General features: G+C 43.5%; 1 protein-coding gene across 5 annotated transcripts; it reads left to right on the forward strand.

Moving 5' to 3' along the window:
- The first annotated feature begins 3650 nt into the window (after positions 1 to 3650).
- On the forward strand, positions 3651 to 24026 carry p2rx1 (purinergic receptor P2X, ligand-gated ion channel, 1). Of its 5 annotated transcripts, none has more exons than XR_008896138.1 (13): positions 3651 to 4009; positions 10853 to 10997; positions 12444 to 12515; positions 12685 to 12754; positions 14226 to 14313; positions 14619 to 14699; positions 15018 to 15159; positions 15283 to 15428; positions 15589 to 15679; positions 15775 to 15840; positions 16187 to 16708; positions 20023 to 20088; positions 20205 to 20224. XR_008896138.1 is itself a non-coding variant. In XM_056595603.1 (13 exons), the coding sequence occupies exons 1-13, from the start codon at positions 3873 to 3875 to the stop codon at positions 20208 to 20210; spliced, it is 1194 nt and encodes a 397-aa protein (XP_056451578.1). In that variant the 5' UTR covers positions 3651 to 3872; the 3' UTR covers positions 20211 to 24025. The 5 variants fall into 5 exon arrangements, 4 of the variants coding, with proteins under 4 accessions (XP_056451578.1, XP_056451579.1, XP_056451577.1 ...); XM_056595603.1 differs by having other exon boundaries at positions 12685 to 12742; positions 16187 to 16282; positions 20205 to 24025; XM_056595604.1 differs by having other exon boundaries at positions 12685 to 12730; positions 16187 to 16282; positions 20205 to 24025.
- Positions 24027 to 24303: the final 277 nt, after the last annotated feature.

A 24303-nucleotide genomic window follows, 5' to 3' on the forward strand; every position in this document is an offset into this window, starting at 1 on the left:
GAAAAGTGATTCCGGAAATGATGCTTTTAGAGTACAGCCCATACGGCCCATACCGTCTTCCATGACGGAGAGGGCCCTCCGTTTCTACGGCAGGCACGCACGCGCACGCACACACACGCACACGCACACACGATTCAACCATTTCAAACTTCAGACCTGGTGATCTATATTCCATCTCATTCAAACTTTCACTTTATCACTTTAGCTATTTGTTTAACTCAAACACTTTATTTGTTTCCAACCATTTTACAATTTTGAAATGGAGTGCATTAGGGATTTGGAAAATCTTTTCACTTGAATCAGAATCTTTATTGATCCCCGGGGGGGAATTGTTTTTCGTTCCATGGGCTCCGTGCAAATATAAATTACAAGCATAGAACATAAGATTATAAAATAGAAAATTAATAAAATACAATAAATAAAAGTCAGAATAAAGTAATGAGTGGACAAGAAGTGGTTGGTTATAATACAATATTTTCATTCTGTTTTATGTCAGATGATCAGAGGGAGGAGATTGATTTTAATGGCCACAGGCAGGAATGACTTCCTGTGGCGCTCAGTGGTGCATTTAGGAGCAATGAGTCTCTCACTGAAGGAGCTCCTCTGTTTGACCAGAGTGTTGTGGAGAGGGTGATATAGGGTGATCATATTGCAGGATCGCCCGCAACTTCGACAGCATCCTCCTGTCAGACACTGTTATCAAAGTGTCCAGCTCCACCCCCACAACGTCACTGCCCTTCCTGATCAGCTTGTTGAGTCTGTTGGCCTCTGCTACTCTCAGTCTGCTGCCCCAGCACACAATAGCAAACAGAATAGCACTAGCCACCACCACAGAGACTCATAAAACATGCTCAGCATAGTCCGGCAGATGTTAAAAGAGTGGAGCCTCCTCAGAAAATAGAGGCGGCTCAGTCCCTTCTTGTAAAGGACTTCAGTGTTCTTCAGTCCAGTTTGTTATCGATGAACACCCCCAGATATTTGTAGTGTTCACCGATGTCCACGTTATGACCCAGGATGGAAACTGGGGTGAATGGTGTCTGCTTGGATCTCCTCGGATCCACCACCAGCTCTTTGAATACATTTCTATACGTCTAAAACGATGGAGCTTTTTTCAAATAAAATTTCTACCTCACGTTGTACTACAGCACTCACCGTATTTTCTTTTATGTAAAATGTATCAATTTCAAAATTGTCTTTGATTTTGTTGCAAGAATGTATTGATTTCGTATACATGTATTTCTTTTCTTAAACTTATTTTATGCTACCACTAGAGTGCGACATAACATCACAGACTAACCGGCCGTTTTTCTGCATGTACAGTATTTTTACATTTAATATTGCTAAATACATTCAGGAATTCAACACCAATCAGTTGAACTTCAGCTGAGCAGTAGCATCAACTCCGAAGCAATATGTAGCCTAGTTAGTCATAGTTAGTAAGAACACTAACTACAAGCATAGGAAATGCTAAAATAAATATTCCTTCATTCAACCTTTATTTAAAATTCTTGTACAAATAATTGATCATTAAATAAATTGACAATGATACCAGGATAAGTTATAAGTAGGCGTATGCCTCCCACAAGCCAAATATCACATCAGACCACCTGCAAGGTGGAAACTCGTCTCTATATGCTCTAGACTTGCTGCCCCCACCAGGCGTGCTACCCCACGACATCAATGTGACAGGCTGGGAGTTGATAGGGAAACTGATGAGTTGTCTGATATCAGGAGTAAGAACGTTTAATAATTGGATTTGCACGTTTTCTCATCTAGTTCCACCCGATTGTGTTATTTGCATCACCAAAAAAGTGATGAAAGTGTTACAAAATGCAAAGCAGATAAACCAACAGGTTATCAGCTGTGACCACAGGATATGTTAAAACCTATAGGTTAAGAGATAAGCCTGCATTTTCCAAAAACAATGAACCTCAGTGGCATCCGCCCTCCTCTGGTTTCCCCAGGTCAGGAGAGCTGCACATCCACGCTTGTTTCAACCCGCTTCTCCGAACCATCCCCTTCTGACGAGTGTCCTCACTGCTACTGCTGCTGCTCATGATGATGTGACTGTGTTTATACACGTCCAAATTCTTCTCAGTCGTCCTCATCTATAGGTAAAGACAAATTCGAAAGCTTAGGTGATGAAACACTAAATAGGCTTATCTATCCAACAATTTCATAAATATCTGCTTCTATTTCTCCAATAAATATCAAGTGGGCTTCAGTCCCATTTCAAACATGAATTAGGAAGAATAAGCATAAGGTAGTTTCTTATCACAACCGATTTTAGAAATACATAGATTAGGATCCTTGCGCTCTATTTGTATATACTCACTTACCTCTTTCATAATTCCTCAACAGTGAGGTTTAGGAAATGTCATCAGACACATTGTGGACTTCTTGTTGGAACTTGTGTTGATCGAGGAACAAGTCCCTGCTGCAAAGTCAACAGTCCTTCCTTGGAAAAAAAAAAAATCATTGCTTGTCTTGAATAAATACTTTCCTGGTGGTATTATTTATTTAATCTTTGAAAGGTGTTAACTCGATTTTGGTATTGTGGAAAATATTCTCTGTCGTTCTCCTATAGTTATATTTTAAGAACAACACATTTACATTGGCTACAATGTGCTGGGAAAAAAAAAAGGTTGTGAGAATTATTATGTCTTGGCAAAAGGCTTCAGCCAGATTTGGATTTGGATTTGGATTTCAAGCGATTCATAAACGAAAAGATTAATTTAATCTCTAGAGATTAATAAGTAGCAATGAAGTGCCAAATCATGATGTGGAATTTAGATAGATTTCCTTTACAATTAAAGGTAATACATTTGATTTGGGTTCCCATGGAAGCATGTGGGCCACGAGTGAAAAGAGATAAACATTCTCTTGTTTCTGCCATTTGGTCCCCACACAAAATAACAAGTCAACCTAAGGCTTAGCGTCAGGACTGGATGACAGAGGTGGAGGCTGCATCAGTGAACAATGTGCGCATTTCTGTTGTATCTCTGTGCTGCATACAGGAAGAGAATGGCAGGAGGAAATCCTATAGACACATTGTGCAATTCTGCCCGCAACCATGGCAGTTGTTGAGTTGGATGAGTTGGAGACTGAAGGCGTAATTTCAAGAATGAAGTTATCGAAAAATAAATAAATAAATGGGAGCTGCAAGATCTGTGAATGGGAAGAGGAGTGACCCCAGGGTGTATTATTTTCTGTGTGTTATTGTCTGTTTGTGTGGAGTGTGGGGGGGGTGTGTGTGTGTGTGTGTGTGTGTGTGTGTGTGTGGGATTTAATGCATCTGTGTATTTGTCTTTGTGTGGGTATGTGTGTGGGTATGTGTGTGTGAGAGAGAGAGAGAGAGAGAGAGAGAGAGAGAGAGAGAGAGAGAGAGAGAGAGAGAGAGAGAGAGAGAGAGAGAGAGAGAGAGAGAGAGAGAGAGAGAGAGAGAGAGAGAGAGAGAGCCATAGTCAGTATGAAAGAGGAAGGGTGTGAGGGAGCAAGAGAGTATCATGACAGAGGAGAAGCCAGTCAGGGAGTGAGTGAGTGAGGGAGGGAGGGACCGAGAGGGAGGAGGAGGAGAAAGTGAGCCCGACTCTTATAACATTGCCCGTGCTGAGGAGTGTCAGCTGATTGTTGCAGGAGGAGGCGGGGGAACCTGGACTATCGGCAGAGAAGGACAAGGTGCGAGCGAAGGGGAATACAGGAGAGAGAGAGAGAGAGAGAGAGAGAGAGAGAGAGAGAGAGAGAGAGAGAGAGAGAGAGAGAGAGAGAGAGAGAGAGAGAGAGAGAGAGAGAGACACACACACAAGGCGCAGCGGGCTGGAGAGAGAGAGAGAGACCCTCTCTACCCTCTCCCCGGGACGGCCGGACACAAGATGAAAAGCCAAATCAGCAACGTCGTGTCTGACTTCTTCTTTGAGTACGAGACCCAGCGGCAGGTGCTGGTGCGGAACCGGCGGGTCGGGGTGGTCTGCCGACTGATCCAGCTGGGGGTCCTAGGCTACATCATCGGGTGAGTGCAGCTCAGATCTCTTCCCCCCCACCCCACCCACCCTGGACCCCTGTCTCCCTCATCTATCATATGCTGTTGTAGATTCAATTTGATTCAACTGGATTACGTTATGTCAGATTAATGTTGGGGTCCTCAACAGCAACAGAAATGTGCCTTTGATGGTTGGGGCTCACATTAAAAGACAGAGCCAATAACTATTTACAATGTGAACCAAAAATGCAGGGAGAAAAAGGACATAGAGATTCAGTGCGGTATAAATATGTGCAATGTATTTTATTTTCAGCAGTGGGAATGAAGGAGTTGTCTAAGTAGTTTTTGTGATGGAGTGTTTGGCAATTTGGCCAGGTTTTTCTATACTATAGTGAAAGAAAAGCAATGTTGAGAATGGGAATTTGGAGTAAAAAGGTGGGCAGTCTGCATTCCAACCTCATGTTTTAGCGCGTCTCTGACCTTCCACACATCCCCCCATCATGTGATGTAGACATCAAGACTACCGGTCACACCAATTGTGATAAAAACCAAACCAAAACAAAACAAGAGCAACATTTATTTTTTGGTTTACACAGTGGGAAGTTTCTATACTTATTAATGCCAAGGTTTGGTTTAATGTCACAACTCATGCATTCCATGATGAGTTGTGTTATTCCGTTGTAGCAGACTATAACAACAACCTTATTCCTGTGAAGAATGTTTACCAGAACACGGTGACTCAACTGTTGGCCATAGGCCGGGGCATAGTTCCTTTTCTGATAGGGGAGTTGTACGGTGACCCTGAGAGCCCAAACACTGCAACTTAAGAAAACACATGCAAAAAGACAAAACCCAAGCAAATTAGGGCAACATCTACATCCATTTAACGACCACGCTCTGCATCTGAAGAAAACACATGCTATTAGAAAATACACATGCAAATTAAGGAAACATCTTACCCAATTTGTCGCTGACACAATTTGTTGTTGACGCATGCGCAGCATTTAGAAAACAGCGTTGCAAACACAACACAATTACAGAAACGTGCTGCAAGTACACCAAATAACGGATGTGTTACTTAAAACTAAAATTGAAGAGCACGGCTGGAAAGGACAGTAATATCTTGATCATGAGATGACAATGTTAATATAAACCAAACCAACTTACATTTTAGCAATGATTTCACAACTTCAATAATGTCATGAGTCACAAACCGTAGCAGCAGCAAGAAGCATGCTGAGACAGGTCAATTGATGTAATTGCAGCACATTTCTGTAATTGTTTTGTGTTGACTGATGCTTTGCATGCGTTTGGAGATTGTAAAAGATGTTCTCTTAATTTGCTTTGGTTCTGTCCATTTGCATGTGTTTTCCTAAAAGGCAATGCATTAAGCTATCAAGGCAACCGTAGAATGGTTCTCAGGCACAAAGTGATAAGCGATCTGTTTTGACCAGCTACCAGCTACTAAGAGATGGGAAAGTATAAAGAAACTGGGGAGTACGGAGAAATGAGACGAATACGATTGGATTGGTAGCGCATACTCAAGATTGATTGAATCGGAATGAGAGAAGAAATCATCATGCTGGACAGCATTAAGATGAACTGAACTGAAATCTAATTAAATCAAATTAAAAAGCTTTATATACTGGTGGATGATGCTCAATGTATATAACTAGCTATTGATTCTGTTAATTCAGTTGGTTAAAGGAAATATAACTCAGAGTTTGTACTCATAGTTAAAACAAACAGGTGTTCTCTCGGCTACAAACCCCAAATCCTAGCTACACCCTCGGCTACCGGAGCATGATAATACCATGATGAATAAGTTGACTTGGTACTCATGAATAAATTAGACATTGTCTTAAACCTACGCTTCGTTTTCTTAAACAGCATTGGTTTGCAGTTGCCCCGTCATCAGAAAAAAACATGCAGCAACATGAATGGCCAGGGATGGGTTTCGTTTGTGGTTGTGTGTGTGTGTGTGTGTGTGTGTGTGTGTGTGTGTGTGTGTGTGTGTGTGTGTGTGTGTGTGTGTGTGTGTGTGTGTGTGTGTGTGTGTGTGTGTGTGTGTGTGTGTGTGTGTGTGTGTGTGTGGCATAGCTCTTGAGCTCTAGCTCTTGTGTTCCACCATGTAAGGGTATAAGGGTCTCTCTCTCTCTGAGCAGTAGTTAGCCAGGAACTGGGTGATGAAACAAGCTGAGGCATATGCTAACACGGATAACCATCAAAAACACTGCTGAACTCGCAACTGTTAAATCAACACAATTGTTGAACACTATGTCAGGTTATCTCCCTACAAGCCCATGATGAGTCCAGTGAGGAGGAGTAATTACTGAGATCTTTGTGTCTCCTTCACACGCAAGGTAAAATGTATTCGGCATGGACCCAGTGTTGGTTCCCAGTTTCGACTGGGATAAGCTTGTCAGGTGTCATTGTGTTTGTACATGAACAAGCGTTGACGAAGACCAGTCCGATGGCAAACAGTCAAATCTCCCTGAGGCCGTGGTTAAACGTCATCACATCACTAAACTTAACAACGCCATCATAAAAACTCCCAGGAAACCCACGCCTTCGATAACCACATGCAGAAGACGATCCCTTGAAGTGTACACATGGATTAAACACGCGCTGCACTCCTAAGAACAGGTCAACAGGGTTCGAAAGCCGTAAGTCATGTGACTTGCTCATATCATATTAGGGACAGTCAGTGACAGATACTTATCCCTCAGACCCCCATCGACCCATCCCTCATCCCATCAGCCAGCTACCTCAGCTATCAGGCCACATTAGACCCGGGTGAGGGGTTATGTGATGAGTACCGTGCCCGGGCCAGGGCGGCCTCAGACACCAGCCTTCTGACAGGTTCAAACCAGCGTACCTCTTTCGGTCTGCTCGCATGCATGGAGCCAAGACACGCACTGATTCCCTCATATTGGATTAATCTCAGCCCGTGGTCAGATCTGTTTTGGAGCTTTGACAGTTATTGAACTTGTATTTGAATTTGTTTCTTCTTAATGACTTAATGACTCTTAAACTCCATCTAGATTCTTTGTTACATTTGGGCATTTTCAAAGTGATTTTACTTGATTTCTCATTGTATATATTGTTTGGTTGTTCTTAAATTCTACCAGCCTTAATTATTCCAAGCAATAATTATTGATTAGTAGCAGACAATGAAGTGAGTTGATGGTTAAATGTCCAAATGATTTAACTTACTGTTACTTGTGGTCATTGCAATAATAAGTCTAAAGAAGGCCGGAAAGAAAAGAACATTAGTGATGTCACAGCACTGGCTGTGATTCCAGTTAATTATTCAGTTCCTCTTAGGTAAAAGAAACGAAACAATCATTGTTGTTGAAATGGCGGAGCAATAATGAAATGTGCCAAAAGAAAAGAAGTTTCTCATCATAATCTTTTGTCCTTCTGCACATCAGAACTGCTGCCTTCCTCTTTTTCCTCCCCACCTCCTCCTCCCCGAACCTCCCTGGCTGTCTGCTGTTCTGCAGATAGTCATCATGCTTAAGCGGCTGTATTTAATGCAGGATCTAATGCTCTCATTTCTGTGTTCATCTTCCAACATCCCTGCTGATTCAGAGAAGCACCAGTTGTGTGTTTTAGTTTCAGGTTGCTATATTTGAAATAGTTTACAGTAGAGTGGCATATTTCACATTAGAGCTGCTGTATTTAGCTGTAGAGCTGCTTTATTATATTGTAGAGTTGCACGATAGCTGCTCTATTTGACCATAGAGCTGCTATGTTTTATTGTAGAGCTGCTATCTTTGACTGTAGAGATGCTATATTTTACTGTGGCGCTTCTCTTTTTGACTGTCGAGCTGCCATATTTTACTGTAGAGCTGCTATCTTTGACTGTAGAGAAGCTATATTTTAAAGAAGAGCTTCTATTTTTTACCCTTTGCTATATTCTACCATAGAGCTGCTATAGTTTACTGTGGAAGCTGCTTTATCTTAGTGTGGAGCAGGTGTATTTCGTCACTGTCCCACTTTCTCAGTGCTTCCATGCGCCGGTAAATCCCCACAATGTATTCTGTCCACTCTCATGTCAGGGCCTCGGCATATTGTATAAAACATGTGTTAGCATGTGTGTTTGTGTCTGGGCTTGTGTGACTGCATGTGTGTGTGTGAGTCCCGGTCTACAGCACACCAGCTGTCAGCGATCATTCTCCCCCATGCCATCTTTCAGTCGGAGGGAGAGGACTTTACACAGCCTGTCAACCATTTACATTTACATTTAAATTTACATTTAGGGCATTTAGAAGACGCTTTTATCCAAAGCGACTTACAATAAGTACATTTGTCATAAGAAGTGAAACAATATAACGCTGTCAGTACAGTAAAGATGTTCATAGAGCCAAGTGCAAGTACTAACAATCGCTAGGCTAACCCATTCCCCGTTTACAGCAATGCTATCAGCTACTACAGATGTTACACAATTAAGTACCATGAATAAGTTCAATGTAGATTAAGTGCGTACAATAAGTGCGTACATTAAGTGCCAGGACATACAAGTCAAGTCAAGTCAAGTTCATTTATATAGCACATTTTAAAACAACAGTAGTTGACCAAAGTGCTGTACACAAATACAATATAAAAAACAAAACAAAGAACAAGAAGGCTTAAAATTGCATATTAGCAACCACAATGAATAAGATAAAATAAAATCTTAATCTGTATTAAAAGCCAATGTAAAAAAGTGAGTCTTTAGTTGCGTTTTGAACTGGTCTATAGACTGGGCAGATCTGTTCCAAAGATTAGGAGCGGCCACAGCGAAGGCTCATGTCGCCTTTTGTTTTTTGTCTGCACCTAGGTACATCCAGCAGCACCTGCTGAGCTGACCGAATTTCTCTAGATGGAGCATGGATGCAGACCAGCTCTGACAAATATTTAGGTGCCAGCCCATGTAGAGATTTAAAAATAAACAACAGGATTTTGAATTTAATTCTAAAAACCACAGGAAGCCAGTGGAGAGAGGCCAGGACAGGGGTAATGTGGTCATATCGCCTTTTTCCAGTGAGGAGACGTGCAGCAGCATTTTGGACCAGTTACAGGCGACGGAGCAGACATTGGTCCACACCAAAATATAGAGAATTACAGTAGTCTAAACGGGACATTATGAACAGGTGAATGACTCTTTCAAAGTCCTTTGGTGGGAGATACGGCTTCACTTTCGCTAGGAGTCGCAGCTGGAAGAAGCTTGTCTTGTTTTATTTGCTTGTTAAATTTAAAACCATTGTCGAAAATAACTCAGAGGTTTCTGACAAAAGGGCGGCTGTAGGAGGCAAGGGGACCAAGAACACTGTCGATGCCATCCAGCAGTTCGGATTTGCCAAAAACAATTATTTCGGTTTTATTATTGTTTAGTGATAGGAAGTTAAGTTCCAACCAGGTTTTCACATCTTTCAGACAGTTTGACAATGCATTTGTTGAGTCTTTGTTTGATTTTAACGGCAGGTAGATTTGTAGGTCATCTGCGAAGCAGTGGAACGAAATGTTGTGTTTTTTAAAAATGGAACCTAGGGGAAGCAGAAATAACGCAAAAAGAATTGGAGATAAAATAGAGCCTTGGGGGACCCCACAGACTAGTGGGGCTGCAGCTGAGGAGTACTGGCCTAGATGAACAGAGAAGGTTCTCTTTGACAGATATGACTTGAACCATTTTAGGACATTTCCAGTAATACCAACACAGAGTTCCAGGCGGGAGAAAATAATCTGGTGGTCGACTGTGTCAAAGGCAGCAGTCAAGTCTAAAAGCACGAGCGCAGCAGAGCTCCCGGAGTCAACAGTTAAAAGAAGATCATTAAAGATTTTTAAAAGTGCCGTTTCTGTGCTGTGGCGTGATTTAAAACCAGACTGAAACTTTTCTGTTATGTCATTAAGATCCAGGTGTAGCTGCAGTTGTTCTAAAACCACTTTTTCTAACACTTTAGAGAGGAAGGGAAGCTTAGAGATAGGCCTAAAGCTGGAGAGAACAGAGGGGTCGAGGTTGTGCTTTTTGATAATGGGGCCGGAAGGGGCTTCCGGCCACCATACAATGGTGGCCGGAAGGGGCTGGGTAGCTATGCAGAGTCAACCACCTTAACCAATCCATCAAACTTGGCATATAAAAGACACATTGAACACAGAGCGCTAGGTCACCTTCCTGGAGCCTGACTTACAAACAAATGTCACATGAGTTCCTATGGCACACTTCCTCCTCTGGCCTGCAGCCATAAAAGCCATCACACACTATCCGTGTTCATTGAGAAATGACAAATGATGTGTGTATTTAAAATCCATATATTTCCGTTTTGTGCCAGGTAAGCGTTAATAACTGACAATAATACACTACTACCTCCCAGCTGAAAGGCACTGGGTTCGATCCCATGATCAATCCCCTGCCCAGATGCCTCACCCCTTACCTGCTCTGCAATGACCAGAATTTGAAGCCAATACAAACAGTTAATAAATAACTTCATTCTTCACTTGCAACGTCATCTGCTCCTGAGTTTGGGTCAACAGTTGGCTGTCTGACAGCATCAGTTGGACTACCTTTACAGAGGGATTAACACCCACGACTTATTACAGGAAGCAGTGAACCTGCCAACTGTAAGCAGTAGTGACAGGTTCATACTCCCACTAACAGGTTGAATATGTTAGAGTCTTCCCGGTTCCATTGTGTGTCTCATGGTTCCTTTGTGTGTGTGTGTGTGTGTGTGTGTGTGTGTGTGTGTGTGTGTGTGTGTGTGTGTGTGTGTGTGTGTGTGTGTGTGTGTGTGTGTGTGTGTGTGTGTGTGTGTGTGTGTACATGTGTTTGTGTGTGGACATGTGTTTGTGCGTGCGTGTGTGTCTGTGGGTATTTGTGTTTTGTCTTCCCAGGTGGGTCTTCATCTATGAGAAGGGCTACCAGTCGACCGACACAGCGGTCAGCTCCGTCTTCACCAAGATGAAGGGGGTGGGCTACACCAACAGGTCCGGGCTGGAGCAGATCTGGGACGTGGCCGACTACGTCTTTCCGTCTCAGGTCCGTATGCAGTGCGTGTGTGCGGCATTTGAATCCACATCCACTTTTGAGGGCTCAGTTATGGTTCCACGTCGACGCAACGCAATGACCACGCAGACACTTCGACGCAGCCGTGAACCTGTTTTGGTTCTGCGTCGGGTTTTAGTGAGCGGGCCGAACACAGCCCCTTCTGCCGCGTTGTCCCGGTGCAAGGTTAAAATATTTTGGAGGCGCACGTTAGGCCCTTGCGGGGGACGCAAGGAGGATCCGAAACCCCCTTGCGTTTCGTCGACGTGTAACCATAACTATGCCTTATGTCGGCTGTCAGTTCAACGTTCGTGCACACGATGAAATAAAGCATGACCGTCAGAGCCCATGAGCATCAGTGAATCAGCCGTTTTCCATCTTAGGCCTTGCCGAAAAGCAAGGATAAAGAGAAAATCAATTGTTTATTTACTGCCTACGCAGCCATGAGGAAGTAATGTCGGCGTTCGGATTGAGAGAAAGATCACAGTCCTTCATTGCTTTGTCTTGCTTGGTGCTTCACAGTAGCCGGGCGGCGGTAATGCTAGCTAAAGTGTTGCCGGAGGAGTGCATAAAACCAAAATCAGTTGGGAGTTCAAACACAGTAAGAATCATTGGAGCCGCGGACACTTGATCGTAAAGCATGGCAATATGTTACTGTCAATACAACAAAATACGGCCTGAGCTTCTGCCTATATCCTGTCCAACGTTGGGCAAACAGAAAAACGAAACAGGTCAAACATATCTCTTTGTTTGCCCGCCCGCGGTATTCGTCCAAAAGGGTCTTGTTAAAATTGATAGACGAATAATAATAATAAAAGATGCACAATGAAGGGGAGATTGTTTACTTTGCGGCGGCGCTACAGACCAGTTTGAGTCAAAGACGATTCAACTCTGGGTCGGGGCTGTTTCATCACTGACAAACAACACTAATTAAAAAGACACTTCCATCACTCTTCAGTAGAAATTTAGAACAGGCTCTTCACTAAAAAGGTTGCTCTGTCCCTCTTCGGCATTGGATTTGTTATATTAGTGATATTGGTGACCCAGAGCATTCAACATATGGTCGCTGCTCTGAAACATGTACTGAACATGGAAAACAGTGTTCAGCAAGAAAACTGAGTTCTTTGGCCGGCGACCACCCTCTAGTACAACACATCAACAGAACATTCCCTCAGACAGAGAATGACATTGAGTTAGGGCAATACATGTCAACTGGAGTAAGACGGGAGAGTGGTGATGATTGAACAGCCGGGCATGGAGGGGCTGTGGGCTATCAACAACAGACCTTTTTATCCACTTTTTTGTTTGTTATTCATGAAGCCCCAACACAGAGCTCTTCAAAAGAACAGATTAAGGACGGCAGCAAAAAGTGTGTCTCATCATAGGTCGTGTTCTGTTTTGAAGCGTTTCTAATATTCTGCTCCTTAATCCAAAAAACAGGGGGACGCCTCTTTCGTGGTAATGACCAACTTTATACTTACTGAAAACCAGACCATGGGAAAATGTCCGGAGGTATGTGAAGAGTCAGTTTCCTGCCCTCCCCCTCCCCTTCTTCACGATGCTTCCATAAAGAGTCAAATACAAGGTGGATGTATGGATGACGTGGCTACTCAGGGTGGCCTGGGTGATGGTATGTCTAATCCCACATCTCTAATGCCCCGCCACCCTGTGTGTGTTTCAGCTCCCTGGCAAGGACAACTGCTCCACTGACGCCGAATGTGAAGAAGGTAGATTCAAACGTACGGGAAATGGTAAATCGTGGTGGTGCTACAGTGTGTGACCTCTTCCTCATAGACTAACCTTCAGTTTATGTGTCAGATTGAACTCAAACACACTCCGGCGAGTCCCCTCTACATTGTACAGTTAACCACAGCTACATCAACGTCGATTTTATAAAGATTTACAAACAAATTCCTTGTGCAGTATATCTAAACTGTCAATGTAAACCAAGTTAAATACGCAACATATGTTTGTAGCTATGTTTAACTGTCAATTAACTAAAAGATTGTTATCAATGTGATTTCAGGTTTCAGTGCAACTAAACATTGTACATTTTTTAATGCAAGTACAGCTGTCTTCTCTTCTAAAGCGTCGCTGCTCTGTAATCCTGAAGTTTGCTAAGATTAACAGGGTGATATGCTGAGTTTACGGATTCTAAAGCCTTAGCTTCGTATCAAAGAAGGCACACATCTGTAAGTGCAAGCATTAGTTTGTGCTTTCACTAAACACAACTCCAGCAAGATAAACAGTCTTACATTCTGTTCGTCGCACGCCAAAGCCGTGCGACGAACAAAACATAACTCCATCCGTAATATCAACACCGTGTGTGTGTGTGTGTGTGTGTGTGTGTGTGTGTGTGTGTGTGTGTGTGTGTGTGTGTGTGTGTGTGTGTGTGTGTGTGTGTGTGTGTGTGTGTGTGTGTGTGTGTGTGTGTGTGTGTGTGTGTGTGTGTGTGTGTGTCACATGTTTTCTTGACAGTGGAGGCTTGTGTGCATAGGAAGTCCAGGATCCTTGTTCAAGCAAGGATACTCCTACGCTTTTTATGTCAAAGTAAACTTATACCAACGCCTACACTTGGTGACGTGAGACCTCACACACAAACACACACACACAAACACACACACACAGGCCCTGAATACACAAACGTGACCACAGACATTCAGAGTCATTCTTACAATAAGTTTTAAATCTAAATATATAACCGCAGCCCTGCGTCTGTCCTCGGGTTTATGAGGAAGTTGAAGCCTTTCAAGTGTTGGCAAGGACATGGACTCCGATCCGACCGGCGTATTCCGGAAGAGTCATATTTACCTTGAGGAGTCTGTGTCCATTTGTTTCTGGCGGCCCGCCGCTGTCGCTATTGGCGCCTCATCCTTCCTTCAGGCAAAACGGAGCCCAACAAATGAAGAGGAAGAGCAGATAAGAGCTAGAGCTAATCGTACAGAGATTTTATGGGTTAGCATCAAACGGGGATGAACCGAAGCAAAAACGCAATTTCAGCGTTTGCATTTGCTGGATTATTTTTTTCTTTTTGTGCCACCGTTGAGACTTATGAAAGATAAGATGATAAAGAAGAATAATGATGAGGCGAGTGGGGACGCCGTGTTTGATAATTTCCTGGGGACCCTTTTCGCTCTCTCCCGTTTGTGTGTTTGATGTTGGTCTGAGCTTCTCGCCCCATCATCGTTTATGACTTCACCATTGTCTGTTTCTATCTCCAAGGTCACATGACAGGGCTCTGCCTGAAACAAACGGGCACCTGTGAGGTGTTAGCGTGGTGTCCAGTGGAAAATGACAAGACCATCCCAGAGTACGTTTTCTCAGTAAAACACATGGTAGTTCTAGGCAATGTAACAACAAGGCCCAAAAGTACACCGTAAGCGTGAGACATATAGAATGTAAACCTTTTAAAACATTTACAATTAAATAAAATAGAATATGAAGTGCCATGACAAGTTGACCTGTGTTGGTATATAACAGACTAGTATACTTCTTAAGCAATACTGATACTACTATAATTGATGCTCCCAGTCTACCAGATTCATAATTGACCCTTAGTGTATTTGCATGAGGCTTGTTAGTGTGAGGTAATCTCTCTTGTCTGCCTCCCACCAGCCCTCCTCTGTTGATGTCTGCTGAGAACTACACCTTGTTCATCAAGAACTCCATCACCTTCCCGCTATTTGATGTCACTAGGTGGAGTCTCTCTCTGTGTTTTGTACACCAACACACACACACACACACACACACACACACACATCCACAGACACACACACATACACCTTGTTCATCAACACAGACGCGCAAACAATGTTGTCGTCGTACAGTAAGTAGTGCTCTACTCTACAACAATAGCAGAATAAACATGATTATAGCAGAATTATACATTAAAGGGGCACTCACACCCACGCAAATTAGAAAAAAAATGAACCTACATATTTATGTTTTAGTATGAGGTTGTACAGATAATACGGTTTGTCACTGACCTGACGGACGCCCTAAACGTGTTCACAGGAGTAACTTGGTGGAGGGCATTGACGGCAAATACATCAGCAAGTGTCTCTACCACCCGGACAACGACCCGCTCTGCCCCATCATGAGGCTCGGAGACATCGTCAAGTTTTCCGGCTTCAACTTCACCACCATAGCCAAAGTGGTAAGCAGGAAGTCACCTTACCACCTTAATGGTTTGAAGCGTGACCGAGCGTTGTTGAGCATGCAGAGACACTCAATTTAAAACACTGACCGTCTCCGTCTGGTGTCCCCCCTCCCGTTGCAGGGTGGGGCCATCGGCATCTTGGTGGACTGGACCTGCAACCTGGATCGGGCCGTGAGGCACTGCAAGCCTTTTTACACCTTCCACGGTCTCTATGGCAACCCAGGGGAGACGGACAAGGCCAGGGCATCGGTGGGCTACAACTTCAGGTGGTCAGATCGTCCTCCCCCTTCAGATCCAAGTCCTACGTATATGCTCAATAAGAGAACCAAGAAGAGGTCGCTGTCAAGCGACAAAGTACATTATTTGACGTTACTTCTTGAAAATGACAGACAAATGCAATGTGTGCTTTCTAATTCGTTCCCTCAGATATGCCAAGCATTATATGGAAGAAGGGCAGGCTAAAAGAACGCTTATCAAGGTGTTTGGCATCAGGATAGACATCATTGTGCAGTCACTGGTACGTTTTTGGTTCAGCGTGGCTATTTATGTATTTGAAACGCCTGTGTGGACTTTAAATGACATTTTCATCTTTGTGAAATTATAAATGTACAGGCTAGAAAATTCGACATCATACCAACACTGACAGCAATAGGCTCCGGAGTGGGAATCTTTGGAGTGGTGAGTTGAAAACGCTATTTCTAAGTATAAGATTAAAATGTATTCTTTAAGTCATGCATTTTCCCTTTACATACCCTTCAGCCCTTTCACTTGATTATTTCATCAAATACATTTCAACCAATTTGATTTGACATGAAATGAAATGACAAACGCTAAAAGAAATTCTCCTGTATCCAATCAATCCAGAATAACCATTTATCCCGCTCTGATTGCCTTTATTACTCTGAACCATTAGGATAAATAATATGGGCCATGAATGCAACCTCATAGTGTGTTAAATCAATCATATTTATCAATTTATTACAGTTTGACAATGTATGTTGTATGTTTCCTTGCTGTTTTCCAGGCAACTATAGTCTGTGACTTAGTGCTTCTTTACGTACTACCAAAGAGAGAATTTTACAAGAACATGAAATATAAATACACAGATACACATCAACAGGTGAGTTTTGAAAAGTGAGTTTTTAACGCGAAACACCAGATGGCAGCAGAGAGGCACACAACTAAAATGTTTCTGAATAGTTTGGCCCTCGCTGCGAGGAGAAAGAACATGATCACAACTTTGTATCTGTAAACTCTTGCCAATTCACTGGATTATTTCCACTGAAAGAATGCTGCTGACCTAACACAGGGTTCATCGGATCTCTGCGTCTATGAAACACAGACACAGTAGGCAGCTATAAGATTAATGATATGCACTGGTTTCCAAGGTTTTGTGTGATGGAAACAACGTTTGTGCGACTGTGTGCTTGTGTTTCTCTCGCTCGGGTGGTTACCAAGCAACAGAGCTAAATTAATCAGGTAGACCGCTTTGTATTTACAGCCCCGAGAATGAGATGCTTGCTAAGAGGCGCCAACACAGCTGAATGTAAGTGGACGTAGAGATCTCGAGATCGACTAGAGTCTAGACCTCAAATCACGCACATGCTGACTCAAACCAATCACCAAACCCAAGTGTTGTTCTATGGAGATTTGGGGAATCAGGTCAATAGTAATTAATCACAGATCACACATGGTCGTTTTATGGAAACATATACATGCGCCGCAGACTCGCAGATTGGCGAAGTCACGCCCCGCCCCTTCCGGGGGAGACCATGAGACCTACGAGATCGAAAAATATGTATGGGTTTCAATTAAGGAGAGAAAGTAATTATCTTCTGGTCCCAGTCTTTATATGCCCCGGATTACACATATGTTCTTTGTGGATTTAAATGATAATTTTTCGACCGTTTATTGTGCAATTGTTCAGTTAAAGGCTGTAGAGAGAAAACACAATGAGAAAGACTATATGTCTCGTAGGCTATGTGCCGTCACGCTCCCTGCGACTGGCGTGGACAAGACCGACATTCTCCCCATCGGCATAACTGAAACTCTCCACATGCCCCAAATTATAATGTTTTTCACCTCTTTTGATGTTTTTATCCTCCACTTGGAAAAAAAAAAACATTATCAAACTAACAAACAACAGAGGTGTAATCCAGGGCATATAAAGACTGGGACCAGAAAATAATTACTTTCTCCCCATTGAAACCCATTCATGTTTTTCGAGCTCATAGAGCTATTGACAGCTTTGAGCGGTTGCTGCGGTACTCAACGTCGCCGCCATATTGGAGAGGCAAATACTGGCCCGCCTAAATAATAATGTAATCAGGGGAGCTGCTGTTTTTCTCGATAAAAAGCTCTATTACGTATATACGATATATATTCATATTATTTAAATGTATATATTTCTTTATATATTAATACTAATTAATAATATTAATATTTGTTCTTTGCTTTACTCCGCTTTACTATACACTTGAATAAAAACGACTAATTGAATCTAGCTTGTTTACAGGCCAGTCCAGCTCCAATATGTCTGTGACGTTGGTGTACGATTGAAAGACCAGTGCACAAGCAGTAGACTTACGGCGCGTTCATATCGCTGGTAATTAAGGGGAAAACATTTCGCGACTTCGGAAAGTTCTCGGGAACGACATCTCATGACGCTCCTATGATTCTAATTCCGTTCGGCAACTGTGGCCAGATTTTTTGCCGCGTTCATCGTCCTGGTGATAACGAGACGGCTCGCCAGTGATGACGCTCACGCTTACGTGTGTTCCCAACGGCGACCGTTCATCTGCACTGCGTTGGGTAGGCTGTCTAATGGCGCGTTTCCACTACAGGGTGCGGTACGGTTCGGTTTGCAAAGGTGTGGTACGGATTGCCGCAATTCACGCCAAAAGTGGGCGTGACCCGGACTGAGCCGTACTCGTTTTGCCCTCGTCTTCAGTACTCCTCCGTTTGGGTACTGAGACGCCTGAAAGGGTGCCGGAAAATTGTTGTTTGGTCGACAGAATCGTCACTTCCGGGCGACGTGGGGATAAAAACAAACAAACAGTAGCCTCCTTGATTAACTGCCATATGAAAAGGATAAAGGCCAGGAACTGTTTTTATTGAGCTGGCTACACTGTGTCGCGCTGCTATGATGTCACGGTATTTACATAGCTGCTGCGGCGATCGACATCCGGCCTACCATAAAGGGTACTGTCGGTGGTGGAAACGCGACCTCGGAACTGAGCTGGGCTATACCGCCCCCTCCCTACCAGACTGAGGCGAACCGAACCGTACCGCACTCTGCAGTGGAACGCGGCATAAAAGTGCTTCGCAGCAGTCAGAACTAAACAGAACTTAGTAGGATCAGTTTCAAGTTTGCATGCCTTTATTTCCTTGATGCCTATCACCTTCTATCCTTTTGCTTTCATTTATGAGAAGCACATACAGTATGGTCAATGCGCCTTTATCTTCACTATGAGTCTTCCCGTTCCCTAGTATGATGGTGTGTTCCTGAATCCTCGGACGCCAGCCTTCCGAGGGCTCCCAATCACAAAGTCAAACCGGAACCCTATATAAGCTCCAAGACCGGAAATTACGTCAAAAATGCTACTCGGAAGGCTGGTGTCGAGAATTCCAATATCATCCCACTGCAGACACAAATGGGCGTTCTCGTGTGATGGGGGTTCCCGTTTACGCAGACTGGAACGCCCCCTTCTTATTCTTCGTCGCCTTTCTCGCTGAACTGTATTAAAATGTCAAAGTGTACTACTCCGAAACCATGTAAATAGTGTTGTAAATAAACTTCCAAAGCTTTTCAAATCTTATTTGGAAAATAACTTCACATGGTGTGTCTTTTTACAATTTATTCGTTACCAGCATTCGTAGTGTCGATCAGCAGTGAAATAGTCCGACAAAGACGTTGACGTCGCTTAGCAACAGAAGACGATGGGGTTGACAAGTTACCGGACTACTAACCATGCAAGTGAACGGAGCGTTCCACGGCATTGAGAAGACCCGTGTAATAAAGGCCTATAATATTTCTGTTTATGGCATAGATTTCTCCTCAGATTAGGCCAATAAAGCAATGATAACAAAAACAAAAAAAACACAAACGCTCGATCAAAGGCCCGGCCCGACCCGGCTCAAGGATAGTGGTGGGAAATATCGGCGGGCCAGGTCGGGTCAATCAAAACCCTCATTGTTTAACATGAATTGGCTAAAAAATGACCACTGTAGCATATTTCAACCCAATTCAAATTGTGCAGAGAATTATTTCCATTGGTCATTCTGACCGGGGACATTTAGAATTTTCGGTCCTCCTAATTTTTTTCCGGTCAATGACCGGTAATTAACAGACAACGGAAACTATAAACCCGCCCTTTCACCGTCAACACCGAACCCCTTCTTCTTCGCACGGCTGTCAACATCCGGAACATTCGCAAGTTAGATTTTTTCAAACAGAAGTTTCAAAATAAGATCTAGCATTAAGTATGGGTAGCATCGAACTAACGTTAGCCAAGTGGGGGCTCCATGATTGCTAAATCTAATGAGAGAGGTAAAATTGTCATTAAGGAAGGAAAGCATAGTATGCCTTGCGACTGTGCTTCGCAGTATGCCTTGCGAAACCCAGTATGCCTTTCGAAACACATCGTGATTGGTAGATGAAACACTACCAGGAACGCCTAAAGGGCGTTCTTGTGTCATGACGGGTACGCCCAAGCCTGCAGATGGACCCTTCTCGAGAATTCAGGAACACACCATTAGTGTTCCTGAATTCACCAAAGTAGCAGACCCTAGTGTCATGATTACGCCTCTGGTGACGCCTTCTGACCTATGGATCTGACATGTTGGCTCTTGTCTCTACAGGACGTTGACTCAGAAGAAGGTAGCACAGAGAAGGAAGCAGATACCATAGAGAAAGAAGCAGCCAAAGTAAGGAAGTCAAGTCAAATCACATTCAAGTTGTTTCTCTCTGTCTGCATGTGATGCATGGCTTCATGACTGATGATCTGCCTATTTTTGTGATGTGTGTTTTATCGAATGTGTAGGAGTGACCGAGGCATCTGCAGAAGAGTTACCGTGGATAACAATAACACACACACACACACACACACACACACACACACACGCACACTTCAAACAAAAAAATGCAAACACCTTTACCGTCATTGGCAATGATATGATTGATTGATTTCAACAAATTGTAAATATGTAAAAAAAAAAAACATATATATATATATATACAAGCAGGGAATTGAGTTGTACATTTAGTTTATCAACGATTATTGTATATTATTTTTGCAGTCTTTCGTAAGTTATTGTCCTTGAAGAAACGGATATGCCATCAACAAAAAACGATACTCCCTCGTCAATGGGTTACTGTGATCCTTTTTGTGTGTCGAGACACCTAGACAAACAGATTTGTGCAGCTCAGCTGTGTATGCGCGTGTGTTTGCACTTCTTTGGGTGCAGCTCAGGTCAGTTTTGGTTGGGTGTAACCTCTATACGAGCGTGTCCGTCTGAACTGAAGCGACAGCACACGGTTTAGTGGCACGACCGCCGCCCCTCCCACACACGCCGCAGTTTACACAAGTCTGTGGTCCTCTGTTTACTGTCTCTGTGGGTGAATTTATTTTCTTAAAGCCACCCTTTAGTGCAAGGGGTGTCAAGCTAGGGGGGCCACAAAGAAATCGGATACTGACCGCTAACTGTCTTATATTGAGGTACTTTTACCCCACAATAATGGCTGTGAAGAGATAATTTATCCCTCATGTTGAATGTTGATCGACCATCCCCAGATATCGTTTTCAGAGTCCTGTACACATCCGTCTCATCCGATCATATGAAAGGTCGTTTTCATCCGACCTCGTGAAACATATATCCTCATGTAAGCATCCCTGTGCTATTTATCGTTGGTGTGTCTCATCAAGTGGGCGGGCTCACAACAGACAACCTGAGCGGGTATAGTGTTGACGATAAAGTTACGGGTTACAATTTCCCAGCAGCAACACACACGTCTCGGTCGACCTCCCTGATGGAGGATAGCCCAACCCCTAGTAAATAGTAGGCTGTCAGAGAAAACCGTAGAGCGTTTATATAAGTGATTCCAAGTTCGCAGTGTACCCTATTTTGATGTTGCAATAAGTGGTGGATGGGAGAAATGCAGTAGGCCAACAACGTGTTCCGTCGTTTAATGATCCTGCTGTGTTAGTTTGTCTGTTACACTCCTGTTTTGGTCCACTGGTTGTTTGTCAAGCGTTCTTATGAATACAAATAAATTGAAGGTGAAAATCAAATGAACCTGCCATTTTCTTTATTACCGTATTATTATCATCATTACATTATGGTGTACAAAAAGCATGCAAAAAATAGCTTCTTTATATTTCCGTACATATTTACATTGACATAACCGTTGCATTTCATATAGGTGTGCCATGCTTTTGTTTCGTATATGTTGGGATTTGATATAGATCGTTGAGTACGGGACATTCAGAGAAATGCAACATGAAAAACATATCCAGCGACCATGCTGAAAACACCAGTCACACACCTTGCCAGAATATATATTCACACACACCTGATTCTTTTCATCCAATAAAATGAGCCTGAAAATGGGTTTGTTTTTGTTCTCGGATGAACACTAATACTGATGCAGAATAATTGATAGTTTCTCCCTACTCCATTGTAATAAATAACCCTCACAGCCTCCACATAGAATCAACAATAACAATCCATCGGCTGCTTTCAACTACTAGCAGCCAGGCTAGACAATGGCAGCCTGGCTTGACAATGACAGCTCTGTGCAGAGGTCACAGGTCACCTTGCCAACGGCAGTCACTGCATCTCTGACGTGAGCACAAACTTCATTACATTCTAACGGGGTTTTTTGTGCGACCAGACAGGTGCAGCATAGTAGCAGTACTGCTAGTGAAAGAAAACAATAATTGCTTTAGCCTAGAGCGGTATTTATTTTGTAATGGTCAGGAGGTTTGGTGTATTTCCTGTAGACTTGAATGGTAAAATGCTCGGGCAACAGTATAAAGTAGGAAAGTGCAAATATTCAACGGTATTAAATTAGAAAAAACAAACAAAATAAAAAACGCCTTCACAGGGATCAAGTAAAGCTTTAGACGCGGGCGGCCTGAGAGCTCTGGGTAAGACAAAGACGACGCTTACGACAATATTGCACATCGACATAGATAGCATGTAGACCACTCACATTGACACACGAGACGCATTGTCACGAGCACTGTATTAGTGTTCACTCTATATCTATATTTGCGTGCGTATCTTCTAGCTTTTCACCCGCGGTGAGGGACATGAAGCTTATCCTCGCGGTGGTCATCTCAGCCCTTGGTAAACAGTAACCCTGCGCACGAACATTCTCCTCGACGAAAACAGCGGCTACTCCACATGTTTGAGAGGACAGAGACAGGAAAACAAACCAAGCCAGGCGTACTCACGCACGTCCGTGACATTGCATACACATCGGACATCACAACATAAAAAACAGAATGCGAGAGGACAGCCTGTCCTCCCCGTGACCCCCCTACAGTACACGGCCGGCATGGTGCTTCCCAGTGTTCATCAGCCGTGCGCAGTCTCCGTTCGGATGGTTGCCGGCGCCGTTGCTGTGGTTCATTGAATATTCGCCAGACCGCCATGAAACCAGGAGTCAGAAATGCAACACACTGCACTTATTCCTTTCTAATCAGCCTCATGAGGATCACCACACTGACTGGTTGAAGGGGTGACGGTGTTGGCGGTGTGATGGTGGGCGCTGGAGAGCGATCACAGCCAAAAAACAAAGCCGTCATCCACAAGACAATGTGCCGGGCTGGAAAGTGATAGGGGGGTGGATGAATGCAAATCCCAGGCAGTCCTGGGGCTGATGGCAGAGTAGGTTTGTGTCGTGCACCTTGCCGTCACGTGCACTTTCCCACACATGTGGAAACGACGGTTTGTGTGTGCATGTGTTTGATGTGCCCATCGCAAGTATACAGGGGAAGGGCACAGGGACACTCACAGACAGGACAAACACAACAATCAGGTAAACGTGAGACAGATTTCTTCATGGACAGACGTAGAAAAGCAACATCTAGAAAGGAGAGGAAGTACGAAAAAAGATTCAAAGTCACTTTAGACACCCTGCTTAATCTCTGACTTAATCTCAGACTGCAATCAGTAGAAGTACAGCCCTAATCAGAAACATCATGAAGATGATGCGGGGGCGGTTGGTGAGGAAAGAAAACTCATCACCATCGATCTTCCAGCTACAGAGGATGGTGGATGGCCGCACATAGACCACCGCTTGATGAGTCAGAGCCACACAATGACAGATAACACCACATCGCACCGTCATCAAATAACCCATCACTGTTCAGAAATAAAACGGTTAAAAAAAGCCCTGTGTTTTTGTGTGATTTTTCTTCCCTTTTTGTCGGTAGCATGCGAGGCACTGTCCTTTGGCATGCTTATGTTTTTTTGTGCGTTGTAGTACTGGGATTCTTGCGCTATACCGTAGGTAGAGCTTTCCAGTTATTAGTTTTTTTTTTGCAGAAGTAAAGTTGCTGGTAGAGTCAGCAGTCTGTTGTGTTATTGGAGGTAATATTCACCATGCATTGGAGGAATTGTATGATTCTGAATTTTTGGACATTCATAATTCATATATATATATATAAGTCCTATTCCTGTTAGGCGCAACATAACGGCATATACACCGTTATTACATGCTCTGACGGTAAACAGAAGGGGAAGGTCTGGTGTTAAGGATCTAACCATCCATGTGAGTGGATGACATCATACAGGTGAGTGGATGACATCATACAGGTGAGTGGATGACATCATACAGGTGAGTGGATGACTTCAGACTGGTGAGGGGTGGACATCATCTTGTCATCTGGAGGGAGGGTGTCTGGGGGGGGGCGGGTCACACAAGTTTCTAGCGCAGGGTTGAGGGCAACGGAGGTAAAAAGGGATTCAGTACAAAAGCAGGTATTTGGTTTTGAAGGAGTAGGAAGCGATGGAGGAAAATCGAAGGAAGAAGTAAAGCCTGAGAATACAAATCTCTGTGCATCTCTGTTTGAAAGGTCTGGAGCGTGTGCTTGAGAATAAGTAGGCATACAGAGTGGGGGGGGGGGGGGGGGG

Source organism: Gadus chalcogrammus, chromosome 7 (assembly GCF_026213295.1).
Source record: "Gadus chalcogrammus isolate NIFS_2021 chromosome 7, NIFS_Gcha_1.0, whole genome shotgun sequence".
In the NCBI taxonomy this organism is placed as follows: domain Eukaryota; kingdom Metazoa; phylum Chordata; class Actinopteri; order Gadiformes; family Gadidae; genus Gadus; species Gadus chalcogrammus.